Raw genomic sequence first — 21,239 nt, 5'->3', positions numbered from 1 at the left:
TCATTCTTTTTAAATTGAAAACCACTCGTCCTCATCCTCCGTTCTGGACACGGTCATATAACTAAAAGAAAATAAAATATAATTTCGGAAGTCCATTGCCTTTTAAAACTTTAATACCTTCATAAATCATTTAAATCCGTTAGGCTTATTACAATTGCCTTGGCGACCAACAAAACAAATTATAACCAGAATGTAGGAGGAGTGACGTAGTTGGGGGTTTCATACTAACTCTTCATAGTTTACAAAATTATTGGATTTTATAACCTAGAAGTGAAATTCTTACCTTTGCCTGCAAGAAACCTTCCGAAAATAACATAATCAGAGCTATCATTTCCATGTCAGGAACGATACACACTACAGGACGGAAAAATGCTTTTACAGATTCTGGTAATTCTGTTCTTCCCGCGTAACCTGGGTTCATTGTGATGAATATACCCATTTTAGGGTCTAAGCTGATTTCTTGACCCTCAAACTAAAATAAACAATAAGATCATTACAAATTAAATGTTGGATAAGAGCAAAATCAAACGCACTAAAAAGATAAATAAAAATTGTTATATTATTTTATTATATTACCAATGTGTACAATCAAAATAAAAATGATAACATTTTAAACATTAACTAGAGACATACTTCGAATAGAATATGAAAGAAATAGAAAATTGTGACATTTTTAAGTCAGTAAACATAAGAATATCACAAAAAATACCTTTTTTGATTTACATTTTATTTTAGTTTTCATATTTGTAAATTTGTAAATTAATTTAAAACACCAATTAAATTTGTAAATTAATTTGTTACATATCTATCATATTTCGAATTTATGCTCTTTGTTCGAGAATGCTGCCTAACTAGCCAGCCTGAAGCAGCAGATTTGTTACAATAGTTTGGATTTAACCTAATGTAGTTTTATTGACTGTTCATCTTGCTGATCCTAAGTTGCATATATTTTATTATGGTCCGTTACATGATCTGAGCATTGTAGGATTAACCTACACTGCTTGACAAATGCTAAGGAACAGAACCATTTTTGGGAATAATTCAGAATAGACATTGAGGGACGAAATGAAACGCAGTACATATGCAATAGAAACAATGTGCAATTATAACTAACTAACTAACTCTATGGCTTAAGTATCCCGGAAGTTCAATGCCGCGTTCACAAAAGCTCTCCACTGACTTCTATCCTTAGCCAACTGGAACCAGTTCCTACTTTGCATTCCTATTCCTGCGAAATCCATCTTAATATTGTCCTCCCATCTGCGCCTAGCTCTTCCTAATGGTCGTTTTCCGATTGGTCTTCCAGTCAAGACTTTGAAAGCTTTCTACTTTCGTCCATCCTAATTACATGGCCTGCCCACCTCAGCCCTCCTAGACTTGATGACCCTAACAATGTTTGGTGAACTGTATAAATTATGTAGTTCCTCATTATAAAGTTTCCGCCATTCCCCATTCCAGTTTCTCTTGGGTCCGAATATTCGTCTTAGAATCTTGTTCTCAAATACTTCCAGTCTATGTTCTTATGATTGATTTTCGTGAATATGATTTTCGTCTGTTAATATTGATCCTAGATATTTGAAACTATCCACTTTATCAAAAGTATTATGTGCAATTATTCTAATGGAAAATGATACAGACTGCGCCACATGTAAGAAGAAGGAAACGAAAAAAGGAAAAGATGCTCTTTGGAGCATATCCAAACAGCCACGCAAAATAGGTCTTCCTACCAGGACACAGATATGCGTACCTCAGTAAAATGTGCGACCTCCGCGGACACCAATGCGAATTCTACGTCTGTTTTTCATGCTGTCTACTAAACTAATGAGAAGTCCTTGTGGGATATTGTCCCACTCCTCTCGCAAGGCATTTGTCAGTTTTTGTACGATTTGGGGAGGGAGCGTTCGTTGAGAAACACGTCTGCCAAAGACATCCCAGACATACTCAATAGAATTGTCGTCCGGTTAGTCAACAGGGCATTGCATACGTGTAATATGTTTACCTTGAGATGTGTCCGATACTTTAGTGGTCCTGTGTGGTTGCGTATTGTCATCTATAAACAAAGTTCTGATCTACCGCACCCCGAAAACGACGAACATTATTCAGGTGAATCTCTCTGCAATACCATTGCGATGCCACGCTATCTCGCTCAAAGATGTGAAGTGGAGTTCCGCCATTATGCATAATGCCTGCCGAAACCATCAAGAGGTTTCCGAACACTATATAAAACTATTTATTTAACATTTTATCAAGTACACTTCCTAAAAATGTATACTGTAAATTTCTACCCTAACTGTTACAAATTCCAATTTTCATAGGCAAAATTCATGATTCTACATCTTTTCTAAATTACTGACAAAGTATTATAATAAATACCCAATCTCTTTAAAATAAGCGTATTGCTTTAACTTGAATTGCAATTTAATTTTTGATATTTTACCAGAATTCTGACGGCAATTTTCACAATTCCAAATGTGGCCTGTGTAGTCACTTTAGTGCCTGGAACATTGCAATGTGAAGAGCAACAGGAAACTATCACATTATTTCTCCTAGTTTACCATAAATAAGAAAGGAAAGTGAAAAATTTTGTATAATGTTTTTTTTTTTTTTTTTTCACGTTTTTGATTTCAGACGATATTTTTCAATTTGGTGTGCAATTGAAATGCACGTAAAGAATACCACTTGTGATGATAACAATCTAACAGCTCAAACTTTTTGTACGCTTATCAAATATTCTTGACTTCGATTTTTATTATAACCTTGCTCCGGTTATTTCTTGATAATCGTTTTTACAAGACAATAAATAAAAAATAATTTAAAAAAAAACTGCCTTAGATATATTTAATTAAAATATTAGCGTAAATGCGGTACTTACTACAAATCTAGATAGTTTTTGAACCAGGGCATTTCGAATAGTCTGTAACTGCGTAGATATAACAGACAATACTGATATATCAATGCGATTAAATTCATCATAGCAGCCCCACGCTCCACACTGAGCCAGCCCGGCTAAATTTTTACCAATAGCTTTGTAATCCATTTGTTCGCCGCAATTTGTTACTACACAAAGTAAACCCATAGCTTTGGCTAAGTCCTTTGTTGTTTCCGTTTTACCAGTTCCCGCAGGTCCTTAAAACATATTAGAAATACATTAATAGAACTGTAAATGATATTAAAAAAAAAAACTATGATTAGCATTATGCAAAGCACTTTTTTTTATTAACTTTTATCAATAGGTATTATTTTAAGGATACTTTTAACTTCTGCTTAAGTCCCGTACAGCCCCTAATTCTCGTATGTGTTATATCTTGTTGAAATGTCCATAGATCCTGAACAACATATGTCTCATACGCCGCATGTAGATTAAAAAACGTCAAATGTATTTACTAATCAGTTTTGGCAACAAGTTCTGTTCGTATGGTTAATCGTTGTATATTAATCTTTTGTACCTTGGTTGTAAAGTAAGTAAACATAGATTCACAAATTAACTCTTTATTTTATGATTCATCTTAATTGCTTGCACTATTTTACCCACTACTAAAGTCTCATAAACGACCACTGAAATTCATGGCTTGGTTTTCTTTTGACATTCAGATTACCAACAGTTCGTGCCATAGTTATCCAAATACATGTCTAACCTAATGCGTCATGCACATATACCGCATAGAGCATTGAAAAGTTAATAAAATTACTCAGAGATACTTAGTTGTCTCATGATTTATATATACATAAATAAAAACAAAGGAAAAACAAGTGTTGGATTACTCAGGTGTAGGTCAAATCTTTTGGGCAATAATCGAATAGGATACCAGTGTGCTGCACCATGAAGGGGAAATATAAAAAAGAACATACAGTCATTTTCCGACAATGCTACAGCATGACAGTGATTATAGTAATGAATGCCTGGCAAGTCGTTGCGGCAATGCTGGTTCAATATGTCCTTTTCTTCCATAATAATCCTGTGGAATCCTAAGCGTGGTCCATGTAGTTTATATTCGGAGATAATGCGAGCTACTCTATTCCACGGATCCTCACTTCAAAAATTATAGTTGACCAGGAGCACATGAGATATTTAGGAATTTCATTCTGTAGCACAGAACCGTTGTTGACGTGCTTTTAGAAACGTTATACAACTTTTAATGTCCTCAGGATGCCTGAGAAAGTGATTAGAGACAAGTTGAGTTTATGTAGAATGGCCCCAACTTTCTGCTGGAATCTCGGGAATGAATGACGGAAGTATGGAGCGTTTCTGACATCTCATCAGACATATATCCACCTATTGTTCGTAGTGATGCCGATCTTACTAAACCATGTCTCAGTGTCATATATTTAGCGTCCGTTCTGGGTACTTCCTCGCCCATCTGTACGCAGCACCGAATAAGAGAGATGTGTACATCTGAACATTTCGCATTTCGTGCTCTTGTGAAGATAGTTTTTGATAGTTCATTTTGTCACATTGATGATGTCAGTTTTAGATTTGCAACTCTATCTCATTATGTTCAAAGTCTGGAGATACAATCCTGTGGTGCGGATTGTTGATCGTGGACAACTTTTGTTGCAAATTTTCCTCAGGTCCTGTTTGTTCGAAGTTACATCAAGTTTTGAGAGCTTCATTGTGGCATCTCCAATTATATACGTAACAGCCCAAGCGGAAGCCTTTGTTGACGAAAAGTTAGAGTGACGGTACGCCTGAATGTTGAGATTAACCTATCATGATTTTGTCCCACTGATAGTATCAGGAGACCGCTGTGCATTTTACAGTCAGAGATGGCTGGAATTTACCTAAGTACTCCGCTTCGCCACCACAGGCTGCGTCATATCCTGTCTTGCTCATTATTACGAGGGTCTCAATGACGTTGTCTATCATAGCAAACTATATCTCTGTATCACTACAGATAAAACGATGGAGATGATGGAACACATTTTACGTGTGCACAAAATACGAGCTACATGTCGAAAGTTTATTGTAAGAAGAAAAATACAATAAACATAGTAGAAATTACAATAGCACATTGGGAATTCCAGATGTACATAAGGTAGAGAGTAGTAGGTCCGATTTTTTTTAACGTGGAACTGACAAATACACACGAAGCTGTGCGTGCAAAGACTAGCTGAAGTCATAAGCAGCAGATCTATACAGAAATCAGAAATTACCAGTTAATTTGAACCACTTCCGGTTTGAATATAGAGTTAATGAAGAAAATGGAACCTATTCCTGGGACAGTTAATCGATCGTAGAAAACCGCATCTCGATACTCTTACCGTTCTTGCTCTGTGAAAATTAGCATTGAGACCGGAAGTAGTATTAAACTTGAACTACTTCCGGTTTTGGTAGAGTGTTCGGGATAGTCATGTTACGTTGTCTTGAGGCGCTGAATTGTTTGCAAAGACCGCTTCTCGCTATCTGTTATTGTTTTCGTTCTCTGGCGATAACCGTTGAAACCGGAAATTACTAATTTGAACCACTTTCGGCTTTAATAGAGAATTAAAGGAGGACATGGAATATATTTTTTAGACGCTGAATCGATTGCGAAAAACTCTATTTCGATATCTCTTACCATTTTTGTTCTGATACCTGTCGACAGACAGATAGACGAACGGACGAAAAAAGCCATTATACAAGACTTCTGATGCTTATCCACAGCATAGTTTGGAAGTCTAAAAAAATCTTTTATTTTCTTCTTTACAATAACTTTTTTTTTAACGTGTGTCTTGTAGATTAATGGTCTAGCAAAACGGCAAACTTTCGAGAAGTATATTAGAAAGACGAATTTTTGTTACAAATATTCAATCTATTAAACGTATTCTATATTCTTTACACGTTTTATGGAAAACTGTCTATTTTCTATAACTCATAATTAAAAGAAAGAAACTACCATATCCTTACCTGCTGGAGCGCCTCCTAAGTACATGGATAAGGCTTGTGTAATCGTCAAATATATTCTATCCGTCAAAGGAGTCACCACTAGGCGACCATTCAAACCCATGTATTCGTATCCATAATCAAATTCACCTAAGTACGAAATAAGAACATGTAGGCAAAATTTTAAGGATTTTAATTTAAGAATAAAGAACATAAAATATAAAGGAAATGATTAATGTGCTAAATGTATCCTTTGAGAAATATATTTTAATTACTCTATCTCTTGTACACTAAACATTAATTACATTATTACATCATACGTGGAAAATTTTATGACTTTAAGAAAGTATTTAAACAAATTTTCAATGTAATTATCGTACGGATCTATCTTTAGCATCATTATCGATCTACATCTTTACAAAGTAAGTACAAAATACTACGAAACAAACTAATTAATGTCTGTATATCGCCGGAAATCTGCAGTCTAGTTAGGTATGAAATGAAATCTTTAAGTTTAACGTCCCACAGTTATGCCGGTTAGGCTAAAGGAGACGGTGATAATGAGAAATGAGTGAAATGGTGGAATGAAGAAAGTGGGAGGAAACGGGAGAACCCCGAGAAAACCCACGAGCACGGTGTTTGTCCACCACAAGGTCCACACGGCGCGAGCTGGGATCGAACCAGGGACCCCAAGCACCGGAGGTGAACGCTCTACCACTGAGTCACCGCGCCCCCCTCTAGTTAGGTATGACATCATAAATCTGAAGAACAATTTTCTCGAAAAATGGAATACTTTTTTTTTGTTGTTTGTTTGTTTGTTTGTTTGTTTGTTTGTTAGCTTGGACTATCGTTAGCATTCTCGCTTTTCAATCAGGAGCTGCCAGTTTCGAGTTCGATAGTTGGACATCCTAACCGAGGTATTTCTTGGATTTTTTCTCAGTTCCATTATGTGAATACCGGACTGAATTTTTAAAAATAGGCCTTAACCGAGTGTCTTTCACTTCGTTTCCCATTGTTCTTGTTATTATTGTTGATTGTTAATTATTTCATATTGTTATTATTGATTATCGTAAATTGGCCTCAAAGGCTGTATCTGGAAACTAAATAAATAAGTTGTTCATTACTTATCTGATATTTTAAAAATTATTAAGACATGGCGAATCAACAAGAATGCAATCATAAAACTATTAATGAAGCGATAATTGAATGACTTCAAGACTATCAAGTCTTATGAAAAACTGTGATCTTGAGAAAAATGCAAATAATATTATTACTCAATATCTTATATTCGATTTTACACCAAAATTCATCGTAAACACCCAAACACTACTGAAAACAATGCTACAAGAATGCAATACAATGTTACAGTTCATATCCAGTTTACCAAGATTACAATATCAAATATTGGATGATACTATCAGTGGATATTTCTGCATAGAGCAGACGGAACAGTCTGTTCCCGCCCTTTTTTGTCCCTCTAAGATTTACGTTTCTCTTATGCTTTAATAAATAAAATGCATTGTCTAGGGGTAAGAAGTTAATTCGTTGGCTTACTGGAAGCAAACGCCACTCCATGTTCACTTTTGTCATCTGCACTCCAATCCCACGTGAAAGGGATGTTTTCTTTCGAATAAATCCGAGCAGACACGAACTTCACGTGACGACGAAGCTGTAGAATCTGTGTCGTTGAAAGCTTCCTTTAATTCATTGGACATAGCAGAAATCGCAGAATTTCGTACAGTTCAATTCATTTATGTAATTTTACTTTGCTAAGTAATAAAAGAATTTGATTATATCTTTTGTCATAACGTTGCGAGTGATAGTGTATCCCTTTTTTGGGGGAAAAAACTCAGTGATTCTTATGTTTCCATACGCTTAGTTAAAGCTGTGCAAATAAGAAACAAAAGAACAGGTCAGCTCTGACTGTTCCAAGTTCACAGGCTCTGAGATTTCGTCTTGCACAAAATTAGAGACAGTGACAGAATTGAAACAGACAATGTGTGATCGAGGTGAAACTGTTCTTTTGCTTCACTGAATGTTATAATAAAATGAGGTTATTTTAATTGGCAACCTCATTTAAAACTTCACGTTATAGAATTGAAAATCAAAAGAAAATCTCCCACTACACACATCCAAAGTAGTTATTAGAATTCCTACGAAATGGCTAACTAGACGTTCATCAAGTGATAAATGGTGTGCATATCAAAATAATTACATTTTCATTGGAGAAATGAAAAAAAAAAAAAAAAAAAAAAAATCACGTCTCAACCGCAGCTTGTCACTGAATCTAGAGATTGAGATACTAACAACCGATTCGCACAGCATATAACAACCGAACATCATACTGAAAACGTAAATGTTGATGATCAGATTACATTGAGGCTCTGAAACCTTCATATCTAATACATATTCACCTAAGAAGTATCCAGAACAGATTAATCGTTTGGTTGTGGTTTAATGGGGACGTCAGCAGCCAGGCTATTAGTCCTACTGACGATAAGGCCAATGTCCAACACAAGCTCTTTAAATTAACTTCTATAAATTAAGATATTAGAAAGAAACCTATGAAAATTAAAACAAAGGTCCCGAAAACACTTAAAGAATGAAAAACTTAATAAAAACTATATAGCAGAAAAATAACTCAAAACTAGTAATAATAACATGGAAGAGACAGCAAAAAGAAAACCTTAAATAACGTTAACTATTCAAATCTTAAGAATAAAGGTGAAAATATGGTCAGTAAAAACAACATTATTTCCCCAAACCTAGTTAAGATTTCAGGCAGTCCTAAACGTTCTCTGAGATAAGTACTCTACAAGAATGTGCCAAACACTCCGCCATGCACTAAATAATAATGCATGAGAGAACAGTGTTATATGTGCAAGCGAGTCAGAATCATATCTTTTCGACGCCTAGTATGCGACGACATCTGAAAATGCTCAAAAGAGGTTTTACTGATTGAAGATTGTTTTCATTGGCCTGATTCCAATCCTCCTGGCAGTGAGATCGCATCTAGTGGAAGAAATAGCCATTAAGATCAGAGCACGACAGAGAGTTTGTTCGGAATTATATTTTACGTACAATCCGTTTACTTCTTGATCTTTTTACTAGTAATATTCTATTTTACTTTATTTTATTTATTTATTTATTTATTTTTACCTGTGCATTGTCTCACTCTTAAGTTATCCACTTCTTTCACCCAGTAAAATCTAAGTTGGCTTTCCCACTCAAATTCGCTTGCATCCATAATGCTGTAAAGAAAGAAAGAAAAAAAGAAAAATAAAAGATAATACCAAATGATATTTGTAGATCCAATCCAATTCTAAGAAATCCCTTTACTAATATAATTACAATCAATATTCTTTGCTTACTCCGCCTTTTCTGTTCTAAAACTCAATTATTCTATATTATTAAATAGTGCGGCAATGACAAACAATTAACAGAAAACTAAATTGTATATTCAAATGATACTAGTCAGTCAAAGAATAATCGAATAATAATTCGAATAAGCATTTATCGCTACCCGCAAAGCAGAAAGAATGCTATTTACGGAATGCACATTACACAATAGTTGCCATAAAGGTTAAACCATATTAACAATGCAATTAATTTCAAAAGAGTTTTAAAAGCAAGTTCTTCGGAGAAACTGTTACTGTAACTTATTATTATTATTATTATTATTATTATTATTATTATTATTATTATTATTATTATTATTATTATTATTATTATTATTATTATTATTTACGGAAAGAAATTAACAATTTATTCAATACCAAAAACAAAACGGGCTGAAAAATGCGAGAATCACATAACGTTAAACTTTCTTAAGCATGTTTCAAAAATCTTAGCAAAAAATCTATAGAAAGTTGGAATCCAAAACAGCAGAAGTACTAGCACGTAAACAGTTTGATTATACAGAGAAAACTTGAACAAGGAAGCAATACTTGCATTAGAAAGATTGATAGGAAAAAGATAATGAAATCTTTAAGTTTTACTTATAAGGTTATGCCAGATACGCTAAAGGAGACTGTGATGATGAGTAATGAATGAAATGGTGGAATGAGGACAATGGGAGGAAACAGGAGAATTCAGAGAAAATCTACGTACACGGTGTTTGTCCACCACAAAGCTCACGTGGAACAAGCTGGTATCGAACCAAGGACACCATGATGGAGAGGTGAACGCTCTATCACTGAGCCACCGCGGCCGTTGCTAGGGAAAAGAATTCGAGTAGGAAGAGCAACTTATGATGCTTTTGTGGACTTGACAAAAGTGTCTGATAGTGTAGAGTGGAACAAAATGTTCCAGATTCTGAATGAAGCAGGAATAAACTATACGAAACGAAGAATAATATCAGGTAGTCTAAAAAGTATTGTATTTTGCTCAAGAGATGGCGTTAGTGTCTCAAATCTCAGGACATATAAGTCGCAGCAGGTCAGGCGTAACGTCACTTGACAGCTGACATTTGAAGCTAGTAAATCTGCAAAAAAGTGTTGGAATTCTTATAATTACACGTAAGATATTACGCCGTGAAAATGAGTGAACTTTCCGTAAACCTGTGCTATATTTTACACTGCTATTTCTATAAAGGTCTAAATGCTGCGAATCCTGTAAAAAAAAAAAAAAAAATGCTGCTTATAGGCAAGGAATTTTATCAAAACCGACAGTCAAAAGATGGTTCTATCAGTTGCGTTATGGAAACCGAGTCCAAGATGCCCCTCACAGTTGGCGACCAATCACAAGGAAAATGAATGATATTCTAGCAAAACTCGAGGAGGCCCGGTGTGAAAACTGCCATGACATCGCCAATGAGCTAAATATCCATTACCAAATAGTGTTAAACAATATGGAAAAAGTTGGCTACAAAAAGAAGTTGGACGTTTGGGGGACACATAACCTAACTTAAAAACATTTATTCGATTGAATTTCTATCCGTGAATATCTTCTGAAATGTAACGAAGTCAAGTAATTTCCGAAGCGGTTAACCGCGAGTGATGAAAAATGGATAACGTATAAAACCAATGTGCGAAAAAGATCGTGGTCGAAGCAAGAAGCTCTACAATCTGAGACAAGGTTCACACTGACGCCCAGGAAGCTTATCTTGTGCGTTTGGAAGGATTAAAAAGGCATCGTGCATTAAGAGCTGCTGCTTCCGGGTAGAACGATATACTCGAAGCTGTACTGTGGACAATTAACGCGAGTGCATCCAGCAATTCAAAGGAAAATGCCAGATCGCAGGACGCATACATCTTTAACGACCCGTCAGAAATTAAGAGAATTTGGCTGGAAGGTTTTAATTCATCCACCATATGGCCAGCACCTGGCACCATCAACACATCATTTATTTGGCTTCTGTAGAACTCCTTGAATGGTGTTAACTTAATTTCAAAGAAGGCCTGTGAAAAGAAAGTGTCACAATTTGTTGACGAGAAACCACAGAAGTTCTATATGGACGGGATTATATTGCCAGAAAAATGGCAGAAGCTAATCGAACAAAATGGCGCATATGTGATTTTGTAATGTCATTTCTAAATCACATTAAATATATTCTCAATTTTGACCTCCAAAGGCTCAATACTTTTTAAACGTGATATATTACCTGTACAAGAAACAGAAGGCAAGAATTGAGTAGAAAAAGAGAGAGGAAAAGCAGTTATTTAGAAATGGCTTAGACAAGGACACTCATTGTCACCAATTTTGTTTGCGAACTATATAAATCAAGGATGACAACTAAGTTGACATAAACCTCCAAACTCCTTGGTGTTACAGCCCACGAAACACTATGAGAGGACGGAAGACACAGTTGCAGTAGATCACTTACCTTTGGTATTAGCGGTCCAAGATTCGATTTGAGGCCACGCAAGTTTGTGACAGACAACATCGTGTCCGTGGGTTTTATCTGGAGTGTTCTGTTTACTCTCACACTTTCATTCCATAAGATCTTTCATAGTTATTCATTTTCATTAATTATTTGTCCCATTTGGCCTAGAGGGCATAGTCGTGGGATGTTGAAGATTGCATTTCATGTTTACGAGAGATTATGATCGGGTACGTAACTTTGAGTTGATGATCTATGGCCAACACTTTGGTTTCCATCATCGTCTTATTTTTCTTTTTTTATTTATTTATTTTCTTTGTACACTAGAGTTTGCTATCCGTTAAATTAAACAGCTTCCTAAACGTATCAAAATCCTAGGATAACACTGGAAAGGATGTATTTTAACAGAATCAAACTTGAGATCATGTGTATCAAAGGCATGTGCTCTAGTAATTCAACTACATGAGAGCAAGAATTGGTTGAGCCTAAAATTCATAATTCATAAGACATGTTATTATCTTACATATTTAATAAAATGAATAGAAACAATGATATGGTTGCTTATTTAGCAGCAGAATTTGACACATGTTGATAATTAGAAGAATCACCGAATGTTTCCTCTTGTGATTTTTCTGAACAGTTTCAGTAGTTTCGCCTGCCTTCGTCAGCAGATCAAAAATCTTTACTAGAAAAATTCTTTCATATCTCAAATTATAGAAAGTTGAAGACACAAATAATAACTAGGTCTCTCGACTCTTAGATAATTATTGAAATGAGATTTTATTTCATCTGAAAAGTTTGAAAGGAGACAAATACTCTTCTGTAAGATTTTTGAAGTGGAACATACCTCCTAAATGCACTATGCTCTTGTATTTTACAAATTTCACTTTAATATATATATATAAAACTAGGTTTCTTGTTCTTGAATATATATATATATATATATATATTCAAGAACAAGAAACCTAGTTATTATGATTTGGGTCTTCAACTTTCCCTAGCACTATGCACACTAAAGTGCAAGATGACATTTTGAGATGTGAAAGGATTTTCCAGTAAATAACTTTGATCCGCTGACGAGGGCAAGAGAAACTATTGAAATCATTTAGAAAACTTACAACTTAAGAAGATTCGTTAAGTCTTAAGTTTAAATACTTATTACTATGATTATTTGGTTGTTACTAAAGATATTTTCGCACAAAGTCATAGGGTATGATCTTGTAAACTTGAGACCTAGAAATGTTGTACCAACAAACCTCTCCAGCCATGATCGTAATATAATACAAATATTCAAAATTATATTATAGGTTTACCTGTCTCGTACAAAAGCTTCCACAATGTCTCTTGCATGTACGTCTATAATGATTACAGTGTTATACTTCTTTCTATCGTTCTTTGCAAGAGGAGAGCGCACCCGCAAAACTAATTCATCTAACTGTTTATTTTGTTGTTCCAGATATTCTTTCATAGCTCTTTTACTTCCCTTTAAAAAACAAGCAATAATAGGAATTATTTTACCTAAATAACACTACTATTTTTATGTTTATAGACAAACACAATATATTCAATACAAATAAAAATTAACAACATATATTTTATAAAATAACACCATAAAATTATCTTCGCGGACTTTACATACCAGAATAGTGACAGTGAACCTTGATATTAAAAGAACCCTTCGTTTTAATACGTTCGCTCCTATATCCGATTTTGGTGTGATTTCAGTTGAAGTGTATAGCCTACCATATACGACTAAAGTCAAATCATACTAGATCATCTTCTGACAATATTTACAAAATTTCATAGGTTTGTAGCTTATAGTATAGAAATACAACCAATTTCAATTGAGGGAGGATTCAATTAAGAATGATAAGCACAGGAATTTAAATAGTGTGTGGGATTGCTGGTATTGAGCGTGTTAACTTTAATATCACTTCTCAATCAGTTTAGTTTTTTGAATCACTTTCTTTTCAATAACCACTTTCAGTATATACTACATTCTATGTCATTAAGATCGAGCGGGACTGAACTAATTTGAAAATAAATAGTAATATATATATAGATAGATAGATAGATAGATAGATAGATATTTATCATTAGTAATTTTATTTAATTCGTAAACAATATTTCAACTTCCAATCATACTAAAGTTTTCGCCAGGGTCAATTGTATTAGAAGATTGTAAATTTTATTATTGTTCCTAAGGTTGGGAGTATTGTTCCTAAGTTCACTAATCCGTAAGCTAATAAAGCAAACAGGTGGAAATTCAGTATAATAATACACGTCTTCAAACATTATTCATCATTCCCTTCACAGAGAATATCTGCCTACCATGTTTCTCATCTTGACACAATTTTATATGAAAAAATATTAACTTCTAAATATCAAAAAATGACAAGAGGTCACTTCTAACCAGTGGCGTATACTAGTTTGATGGCTTGGACTACCAGTAATCTATATAACACTTGTACATTATTATTATTATTATTATTATTATTATTATTATTATTATTATTATTATTATTATTATTATTATTATTATTATTATTATTATTATTATTATTATTATTATTATTATTATTATTGGAGTTTAGTTTTCACGTTATTATACATTCTTCAAAATAAGAAAAAAACCTTACAACACAAATTTCCTTTTATCAAGTAGATAAATATTATTTTCTCTTCACTAGCAAGACGTATATTATGTTATTGGTACTACGGAAAAACGATCGTATATTTCTAACTTCATTTGTTCCAAGTAACCCTACATTTTCCTTGAATAGATAGTAACTCCACTCATCAGAGTAAATGAAATCTGTCCGAAGAATAAAGAACGCTGAAATATGCGATTAGCCAACGAAGAAGCCTCAGTCTGTAAGAGCCTTGGCAACGAAACGCAAATAATGAAACAAGTATTTATAACAGCTATGCCAACTATCGCAAAATACTATAAATCACAAAATTTTCATTGCATTCACACAAATCTCTACGGAACGAGGCTCAAGGTGCTCAATACAATTCCCAAAGGCCCCCAAAATTCCTTGTCATTACTCGTATAATTTCCCTTTACTCTTTGCTCACGCCCAAGAAACCTCTTTCTCTAGAGGCAACTACCGTTGCCTGGCAGCCCGTTCGTATGCTGTGGGCGGAGGTGGAGCGAAGGGGAATGCACTCACACAATTCTTGCTGTAGTAGCTAGAGAATAGTTTCTGCTGCGTTGTCATATCGAAGATCCCTTAAGATAGACTACGTGCAAAGAAGTTAGTAGATCTTTCTAAATACATACAGTTCTCAGAAACTTGTATCGTTGAACGAAGATACTAAAGTATAAAATTATCAATATAATTTAGTTTATATTATAATAACTTTATTTTGTAATATGCTAGGGCTACCGCCGGTAGGCCTGGTAGCCCAGAAAATACGCCACTGCTTCTAACAACCAATAAGAAACGAGGAAAACAAGACAAAAAAGTCTCAAATGACGTACAAATGCTGATCTGTTTTCTATTGGAACTATGTTTAGACTGACACTTGACAAAGAGGATTTTACATAGTAACAAACCTACACGCGTATTAGCCTCTCAACTGTTTTGTAGCATAATGGAAGTGTTGTAGTGGACAAAATGCTATTGGAAGAAAAATCACTTTGGGAAAGTATTTATGGCTCTTTTTGAAAAAAAAAAAAAAACTTTAGTATTTCCCGCATAGCAGAACAGTGTCAGAACAAAGTCTTTGTGGTAGGACGAACCATAGCTAGTGTTGTAATTAATCGTTATTCATAACAGCTTCCTCCACAACCCACATCACCAACGAAATCTGATCCAAAGAGAACGCCAGTGAAATTCATAAGGCCTGTGAATAAGGAATTCGAAGGCCTGTTGGGATTCAATAGCACATCGCGTTGTGGCCAAACGATTATATCTGTTCCAACCAACAATGAGTCGCGCAATTCATTACAAATCGACGACCCAAACTGTCTGCAAGACCAAAAGGCTGTATGAGCGCCACCTAGGTAGTGACCGTTGGAAATTTGTAGTGATAATGAAAGAAGTGTGGATGGAAGCTACCTAAATAACTGTGAAAAATTTGGGCCATCACTTACAGAAGTTCATGAAAAAGACCGACTGCTAGTAACGTTTGATACAGAAGAAAACTTGAGATTCGTAAGATCGAAAAACTGTCAAAATCAATGCCGCTTATTATCAAGAAGATTCCTATTCCCAATTTTCATAAGCAAAATTTCAGGACGACATCTATCGTGTGGAACTGCACCAAAACAAACCTTTAGTCGCTACAGCTAAAACGTCACTGGCCTTCTACCGACGCATGGTAGCTGCAACTTGTACCCATGCTATTCTGTTCAAGGATATTCCCGCGAAGAGTATAATGTTGGTCCCATGGACTACTATACTTTTGGCCTTCTCAAAAGGAACCTTTCATCACATCGGGTTCGCACACAAAATGCTTCTGAAAAGCCTGCAGGCAGAAGTGAAACGGCGTCGTATAATGTAGCCATCACAATAAGTATGATCGAAGGGGGAGGAATGCAACACCTCACCTAAGCAATAACTTAAATTTATTCTGATGAAAACGGATCAGCATCTTTAGAAGGACTCAAAAAGGAAAGAAGTACAAGAAAGTTGAAAGAAGCACAATGAATACAAAGAGAAAAGAGAGAGAGCAGAGGGGAGATTAATAAAATGGACTAATTATTCACAATTTATGTTGCAAGGTGCTGGATCGGACAGAAACGAAGAAGACAGAATGTCACAACATACAGTGTGGTATAAGACATAAGAACGAGATAACTTAGGTGTATACCTAATTAAAAGTTGAGAGGTCTGTATCTAATTAAAAATCAAGAACTGTAAACAATGAGAGGAAAATTCTTGTTGAGTATTAGAAGTGATTTCTTCTCATTTTCTGAGGTACAAGCTGCAGTTTTAGATTGTACCTTCATAATGTGTGTGATGAAGTGATGATGTTATTATCGAAACTGTAGCAAAGATTATTAATATAAGTATTAGCTTTAATTATATATTATTTCTATTTAGATTGGAATTCTTCATAAACTGAACAAGATTCTTATCTGGCAATAAAATTAAATTCATTTTACTAATGTTCTAACAGACAGAATTTATGAACTATATCATGATTCAAGTAGAACATTTGTCAAGTATAATAGGCAAGTATATAATAATAATAAAAAAAAATTGTTTTGCCTTATATTAACTCAATAACTATACGGTTAATTATACTCGGAAATTCATCATCGCCGAAGCTGATTGTCCCACTAAAAAAAAAAAATCTAAACTTTATCCATGTAAAAAATGTGTTCCCTCTATATTTGACGTCTCGACTTTATTCATATCATATTTACTGACGAGCACATACTGTGAGCTTCCCATCTACAATCATGTACGCAAGAAGGGAGGATATATATGAAATTCTGCGTACGTCATGCCCAACTATGTAACTGTTTGCATTCATCCGTTTCATTTCTATCTGTTACTAACCATTTTAATTTTCCAGAACACGTTCTCTACTTCTGCTGTCCACCATACAGCGTTCGCAGCAAGACACACCATACCTTGGAAATCCAACATCCAGTCACACCTTAAAGAGAGGAAAAAAATAATGATTTAATTTATTATGTGTTTAAAGTGGTAAGGATAGTCATGAATCAAGTATAGGAAAAAAATAAATGAAATCTTTGAGTTTTACGTCCCACGGGTATGCTGATTAGGCTAAAGGAGACGATGATGATGAATAATGAATGAAATGGTGGAATCAAGAAAGTCTGAGGAAACGGGAGAACCCCGAGAAAACCCACGCACACGGTGTTTGTCCACCACAAAGTTCACTTGGCGGGGGCTGGGATTGAACTCGGGACCCCAAGCACCAGAGGTGAACGCGGCCCTAATCAAGTATAGGATTGCATCAAGTGTACAGTATATGTGTTCGTTGGAACACATTAGTTTTAAAGACGGACAATCTTCTCTGGTGCTGGGGTCGCTGGTTCGATCCCAAGCCAAATGAATTTGTAGGGGACAACATCGTATCCGTGTGTTTTCTCGGAGTTTTCCCATTTCCTTTCACATTCTCATTTCACTGGTTGTTTCATAATATTGCACATTAATTAACCATTTGTCTCCTTTAGGCTAAAGGACACAAATGTGGGACGTAAAACTTAAAGGTTTCATTTCAGGTCATTTATATACTCATTTTCAGGGGATGAAATCTTGGAACACGAGTATTTATTTTCTAGAAGAATATGAAAAAAGTTTGTATTTTTAATTACAAATTGGATAAATATAGAATTTAATCGACAACTTGATAAATTAAAAAAATATGTTAAATAACAGTATTTGTGCACTGAAACATGAAATAGTGAATTTGTTAGAAACGTAAAATTTGAAATAAATTACGAAAAAACACTTTTACTATACACAGTGGCGTATTTAGGGCGGGGGGGCTATCGGGCTCAATCCCCCTGAAATAAATTTGTTAGTTTTTCGCATTCCACGCACAACAATAATCCTTCTTACCATTTCTACAAATTTCATTGACTTTCCATTTTTTTATGCTCTTTGTTTAGAAATAATACTGTATTTTTCAAATTCCGTTCCACGTAAGAACTGCGTTTTTTTTTCTTTCTTTCTTTCGTCCATTCTACTCTTCTGTATCTTTTTCTTAATTGTTACTTTCTTTTTTTCTCCCATCATACTTTCGACCATTGTTAGCTGTGATTCAAGTCAGCCGTCGCTAGTAACAACATAATTAAGTTGTCGATTTGTGAACGTACCATCCACCCTAATGTATTTCGTTTGCTACAACTACTGTCACCTTACTGCAACGAACGAGCGTTGTTTCTCGGCTTTGAAGAGAATCAAAACTTATGTGAGAAGTACAACAGGATATGCATGCTTAAATAGATTAACAACGATGTCAATACATAGAGAGAAAAAAGTAGATGTTCAGAAAGTGATAGATGATCTGGCAAATCAAAAAACTAGACGTCTTCCATTCCTTATTTAAAGAAGGTAAACTAAGCTTGCAAAACTTGAAGTATGTATCTTAATATAGGCCCTAATCATCATGCTGTTCAGAAGGAACTGTTTTAAAATATGTAACATTATTTAATTAGTTGTGAAAAATAATGTAAGAACAAAATGTTGCATGTTGTTTAATAATATAAAGCATAATGTAATAATATTATTATCTTTCTATTGTTCATAACTGTTTTCACCTTTCCTTTAAATGGCTTACATTTCTTTTCCTTATCGCGAGATCTGTATTTAATTTTAAACAACAGTTACTTATTTTCTACAATGTGTCGCCACCGAATTTCATACCTCTTCCCGCACATTATCTTACCTTTAAGTTATTTCTGCCCCTCCCCACACTCACTCTTTTCATTCCTCATACCTGGGCGGGTCGTTATACAACTATTAAAGGAAGGAAAATGAACTTCATTAAAATTTATGAGGTCCAAAAGGAAATATAAGTCCTTATTCACATGTTTTGCATAGCCCCCCCCCCCCCCGAAACACGCCACTGACTATATACATAAGAAAATAAAATAATGTGCCAAAACCTTATATGAAATGAAAAGTCTTGAAAATTACCTTGGCCTCCTTACTTTTCCATAATTAAATATTCCTTTCTTGGTTATGAATCGGTTTGCCTTTTTCATTTCGTCCACAACAACGTTCATCCAATCTTCAACTTTCCCAGCTGGAACTACTGGCTTACGAAACTCCATTGTTTCGTTCTCACAGGACACCAACGATAATGCAACGGTTATGTCGTTTCTATCTTGAACAAATTGTAAGCTAGCGATATTATCGAACATCTGAAAAAAAAAAAATACAATTAATATAGGAGCAGTTTCCGATTAACGGAGGAAACGCATTCCTGAGAACGTCTTTAGATAGAATATACAAGGCGCATCCAGAAAGTAACTTTCCCGTTTTAATTGTAAATCGTTTTCTCAATAGTTTTGAATTTCATCTGATAAATAATGTTAAATACAATTATAAACATAAATACAGATGCAGTTGTATTTTAGCGTTTGATATTTTGATCCGAGGTTTTACCTATTACAGAGTCATATTTCTAACGTATACTATCGATCTTATTCAACTCCATATTTTACGAACTATAAACCATATATCTACATTTTACAAAACTATAAACCATATATTCAACAAACCATATATATTCCTATTGAGTGTCCTAAATAACATATCAAAAGTCTACCAAAATCTGACTACGGAAAAGCCGCCATTTTGGACCGCCATTTTGGATATTTTCATAAACCATTTTGATAAACGTTTCTTGTAATGTCTTCGCAATGCCCAAATCAAAGCTAATAAACAATACAATCACCGACATGTACAATTGGTATAATTGTATGAAGAATTATTTAAATGTGGTTATTGTTAGGCTGAAAACGTTGTTGAGTTTGTCTTATCTTGTCACTTTCATGGCTAATAATTATGAAATGCTTAGAGATACTGGAAAACACCCTGAAATAAAATTAATAGATCCCAATTTTACCTTTCCATTGACACCAAAACTGTTTACCTATGTCTGAAAGTAAGGAAGCTACGTGGTTTTATATGATGCAGGGTTTTGTATTTTGAATCACTCACATATCCAATTCACGCACTGTGGTTAGACATCAAAACAAGAAGGAAGTTTGCAGAAACAACAAATCACATTTTGGATCGCTGGGTAAAAAAAAGTAACTATACCTCCGCTTCCATAAGGTCGATTTTCACCCAGTTGGTGTCGAAGTAAAGGGCATAAGCCATAGATGAAAGAGAGAAACACGGTTTTTCTATAAGTTACAATTACATGTGTTGTCGAATATGTTTAATTTACAATATATGGTACGAAACATCATGTAGGAAACTTATATGCCGTAATGATAAAGTTAATTTGTACATGTTTTTCGTATTTTGTGTAACCCAAAATGCGAAAAAAGTGTAAAAAATAACTATTATCATTGTTCTTGCAAAAAGTATATTGCGCTACGAAGTTGACTAGTCCAACGATAATATACGTTTATCAAGGCCACCAACATTATCATTACTAATGAATAATTTATATACAGAATATTTTTATTAACATACACAATTGTTATAACAAATATAGATGAACAAAAAGAGAGCTTTATTATTTAACTCAGAAATATGTTCAAATGAACAAACCAGTTTTTGTGGTTGGTTTGAAATGAACCAAAAATTACAAAAGTAACTCAGTGAACACCAGCACGAATAATATACACTATTTTCATAATTTATTATGATCGAAAAGGAAAAAACACAACCAAACGAAAGTATCTTTCTTCAATCACAATTGCAGGAAGCAGCAGATGAAGCACTGACCAGAATTAGTCATCATTACTTTCCAGTTCCACTTCTGTCGCATCTGCTTTATTATACAATGTGATTCCATGGCATTCAAAGCAGGCACTTGATCAGAGTTCTAAAGTAGTCACATTTTATGAACTTCAACAAATGCTCAGATGCGGGAGTTAGGCCATCTTCA

General features: G+C 34.5%; 1 protein-coding gene across 5 annotated transcripts in view; it reads right to left on the bottom strand.

Moving 5' to 3' along the window:
* The window catches only part of Dhc98D (Dynein heavy chain at 89D), a 608,487-nt gene that overhangs the window by 346,521 nt on the left and 240,727 nt on the right, over window positions 1–21,239 (bottom strand). For all 5 annotated transcript variants that reach the window (XM_081742517.1, XM_081742516.1, XM_081742518.1 and 2 more), the window contains exons 31-37: window positions 19,310–19,536; window positions 17,198–17,297; window positions 12,995–13,164; window positions 9,020–9,111; window positions 5,885–6,010; window positions 2,873–3,126; window positions 284–472 (exon numbers count right to left, since the gene is read on the bottom strand). In XM_081742517.1, the coding sequence (XP_081598643.1) occupies window positions 284–472; window positions 2,873–3,126; window positions 5,885–6,010; window positions 9,020–9,111; window positions 12,995–13,164; window positions 17,198–17,297; window positions 19,310–19,536 (1,158 nt within the window). The remainder of the gene's footprint in view (window positions 1–283; window positions 473–2,872; window positions 3,127–5,884; window positions 6,011–9,019; window positions 9,112–12,994; window positions 13,165–17,197; window positions 17,298–19,309; window positions 19,537–21,239) is intronic.

This window comes from Thermobia domestica, chromosome 16, assembly GCF_964235325.1.
Source record: "Thermobia domestica chromosome 16, izTheDome1.hap1.1, whole genome shotgun sequence".
Classification (NCBI taxonomy): domain Eukaryota; kingdom Metazoa; phylum Arthropoda; class Insecta; order Zygentoma; family Lepismatidae; genus Thermobia; species Thermobia domestica.
The sequence above is the reverse complement of the archived record's forward strand: the minus strand, read 5'-3'. Positions and strand labels throughout refer to the sequence as shown.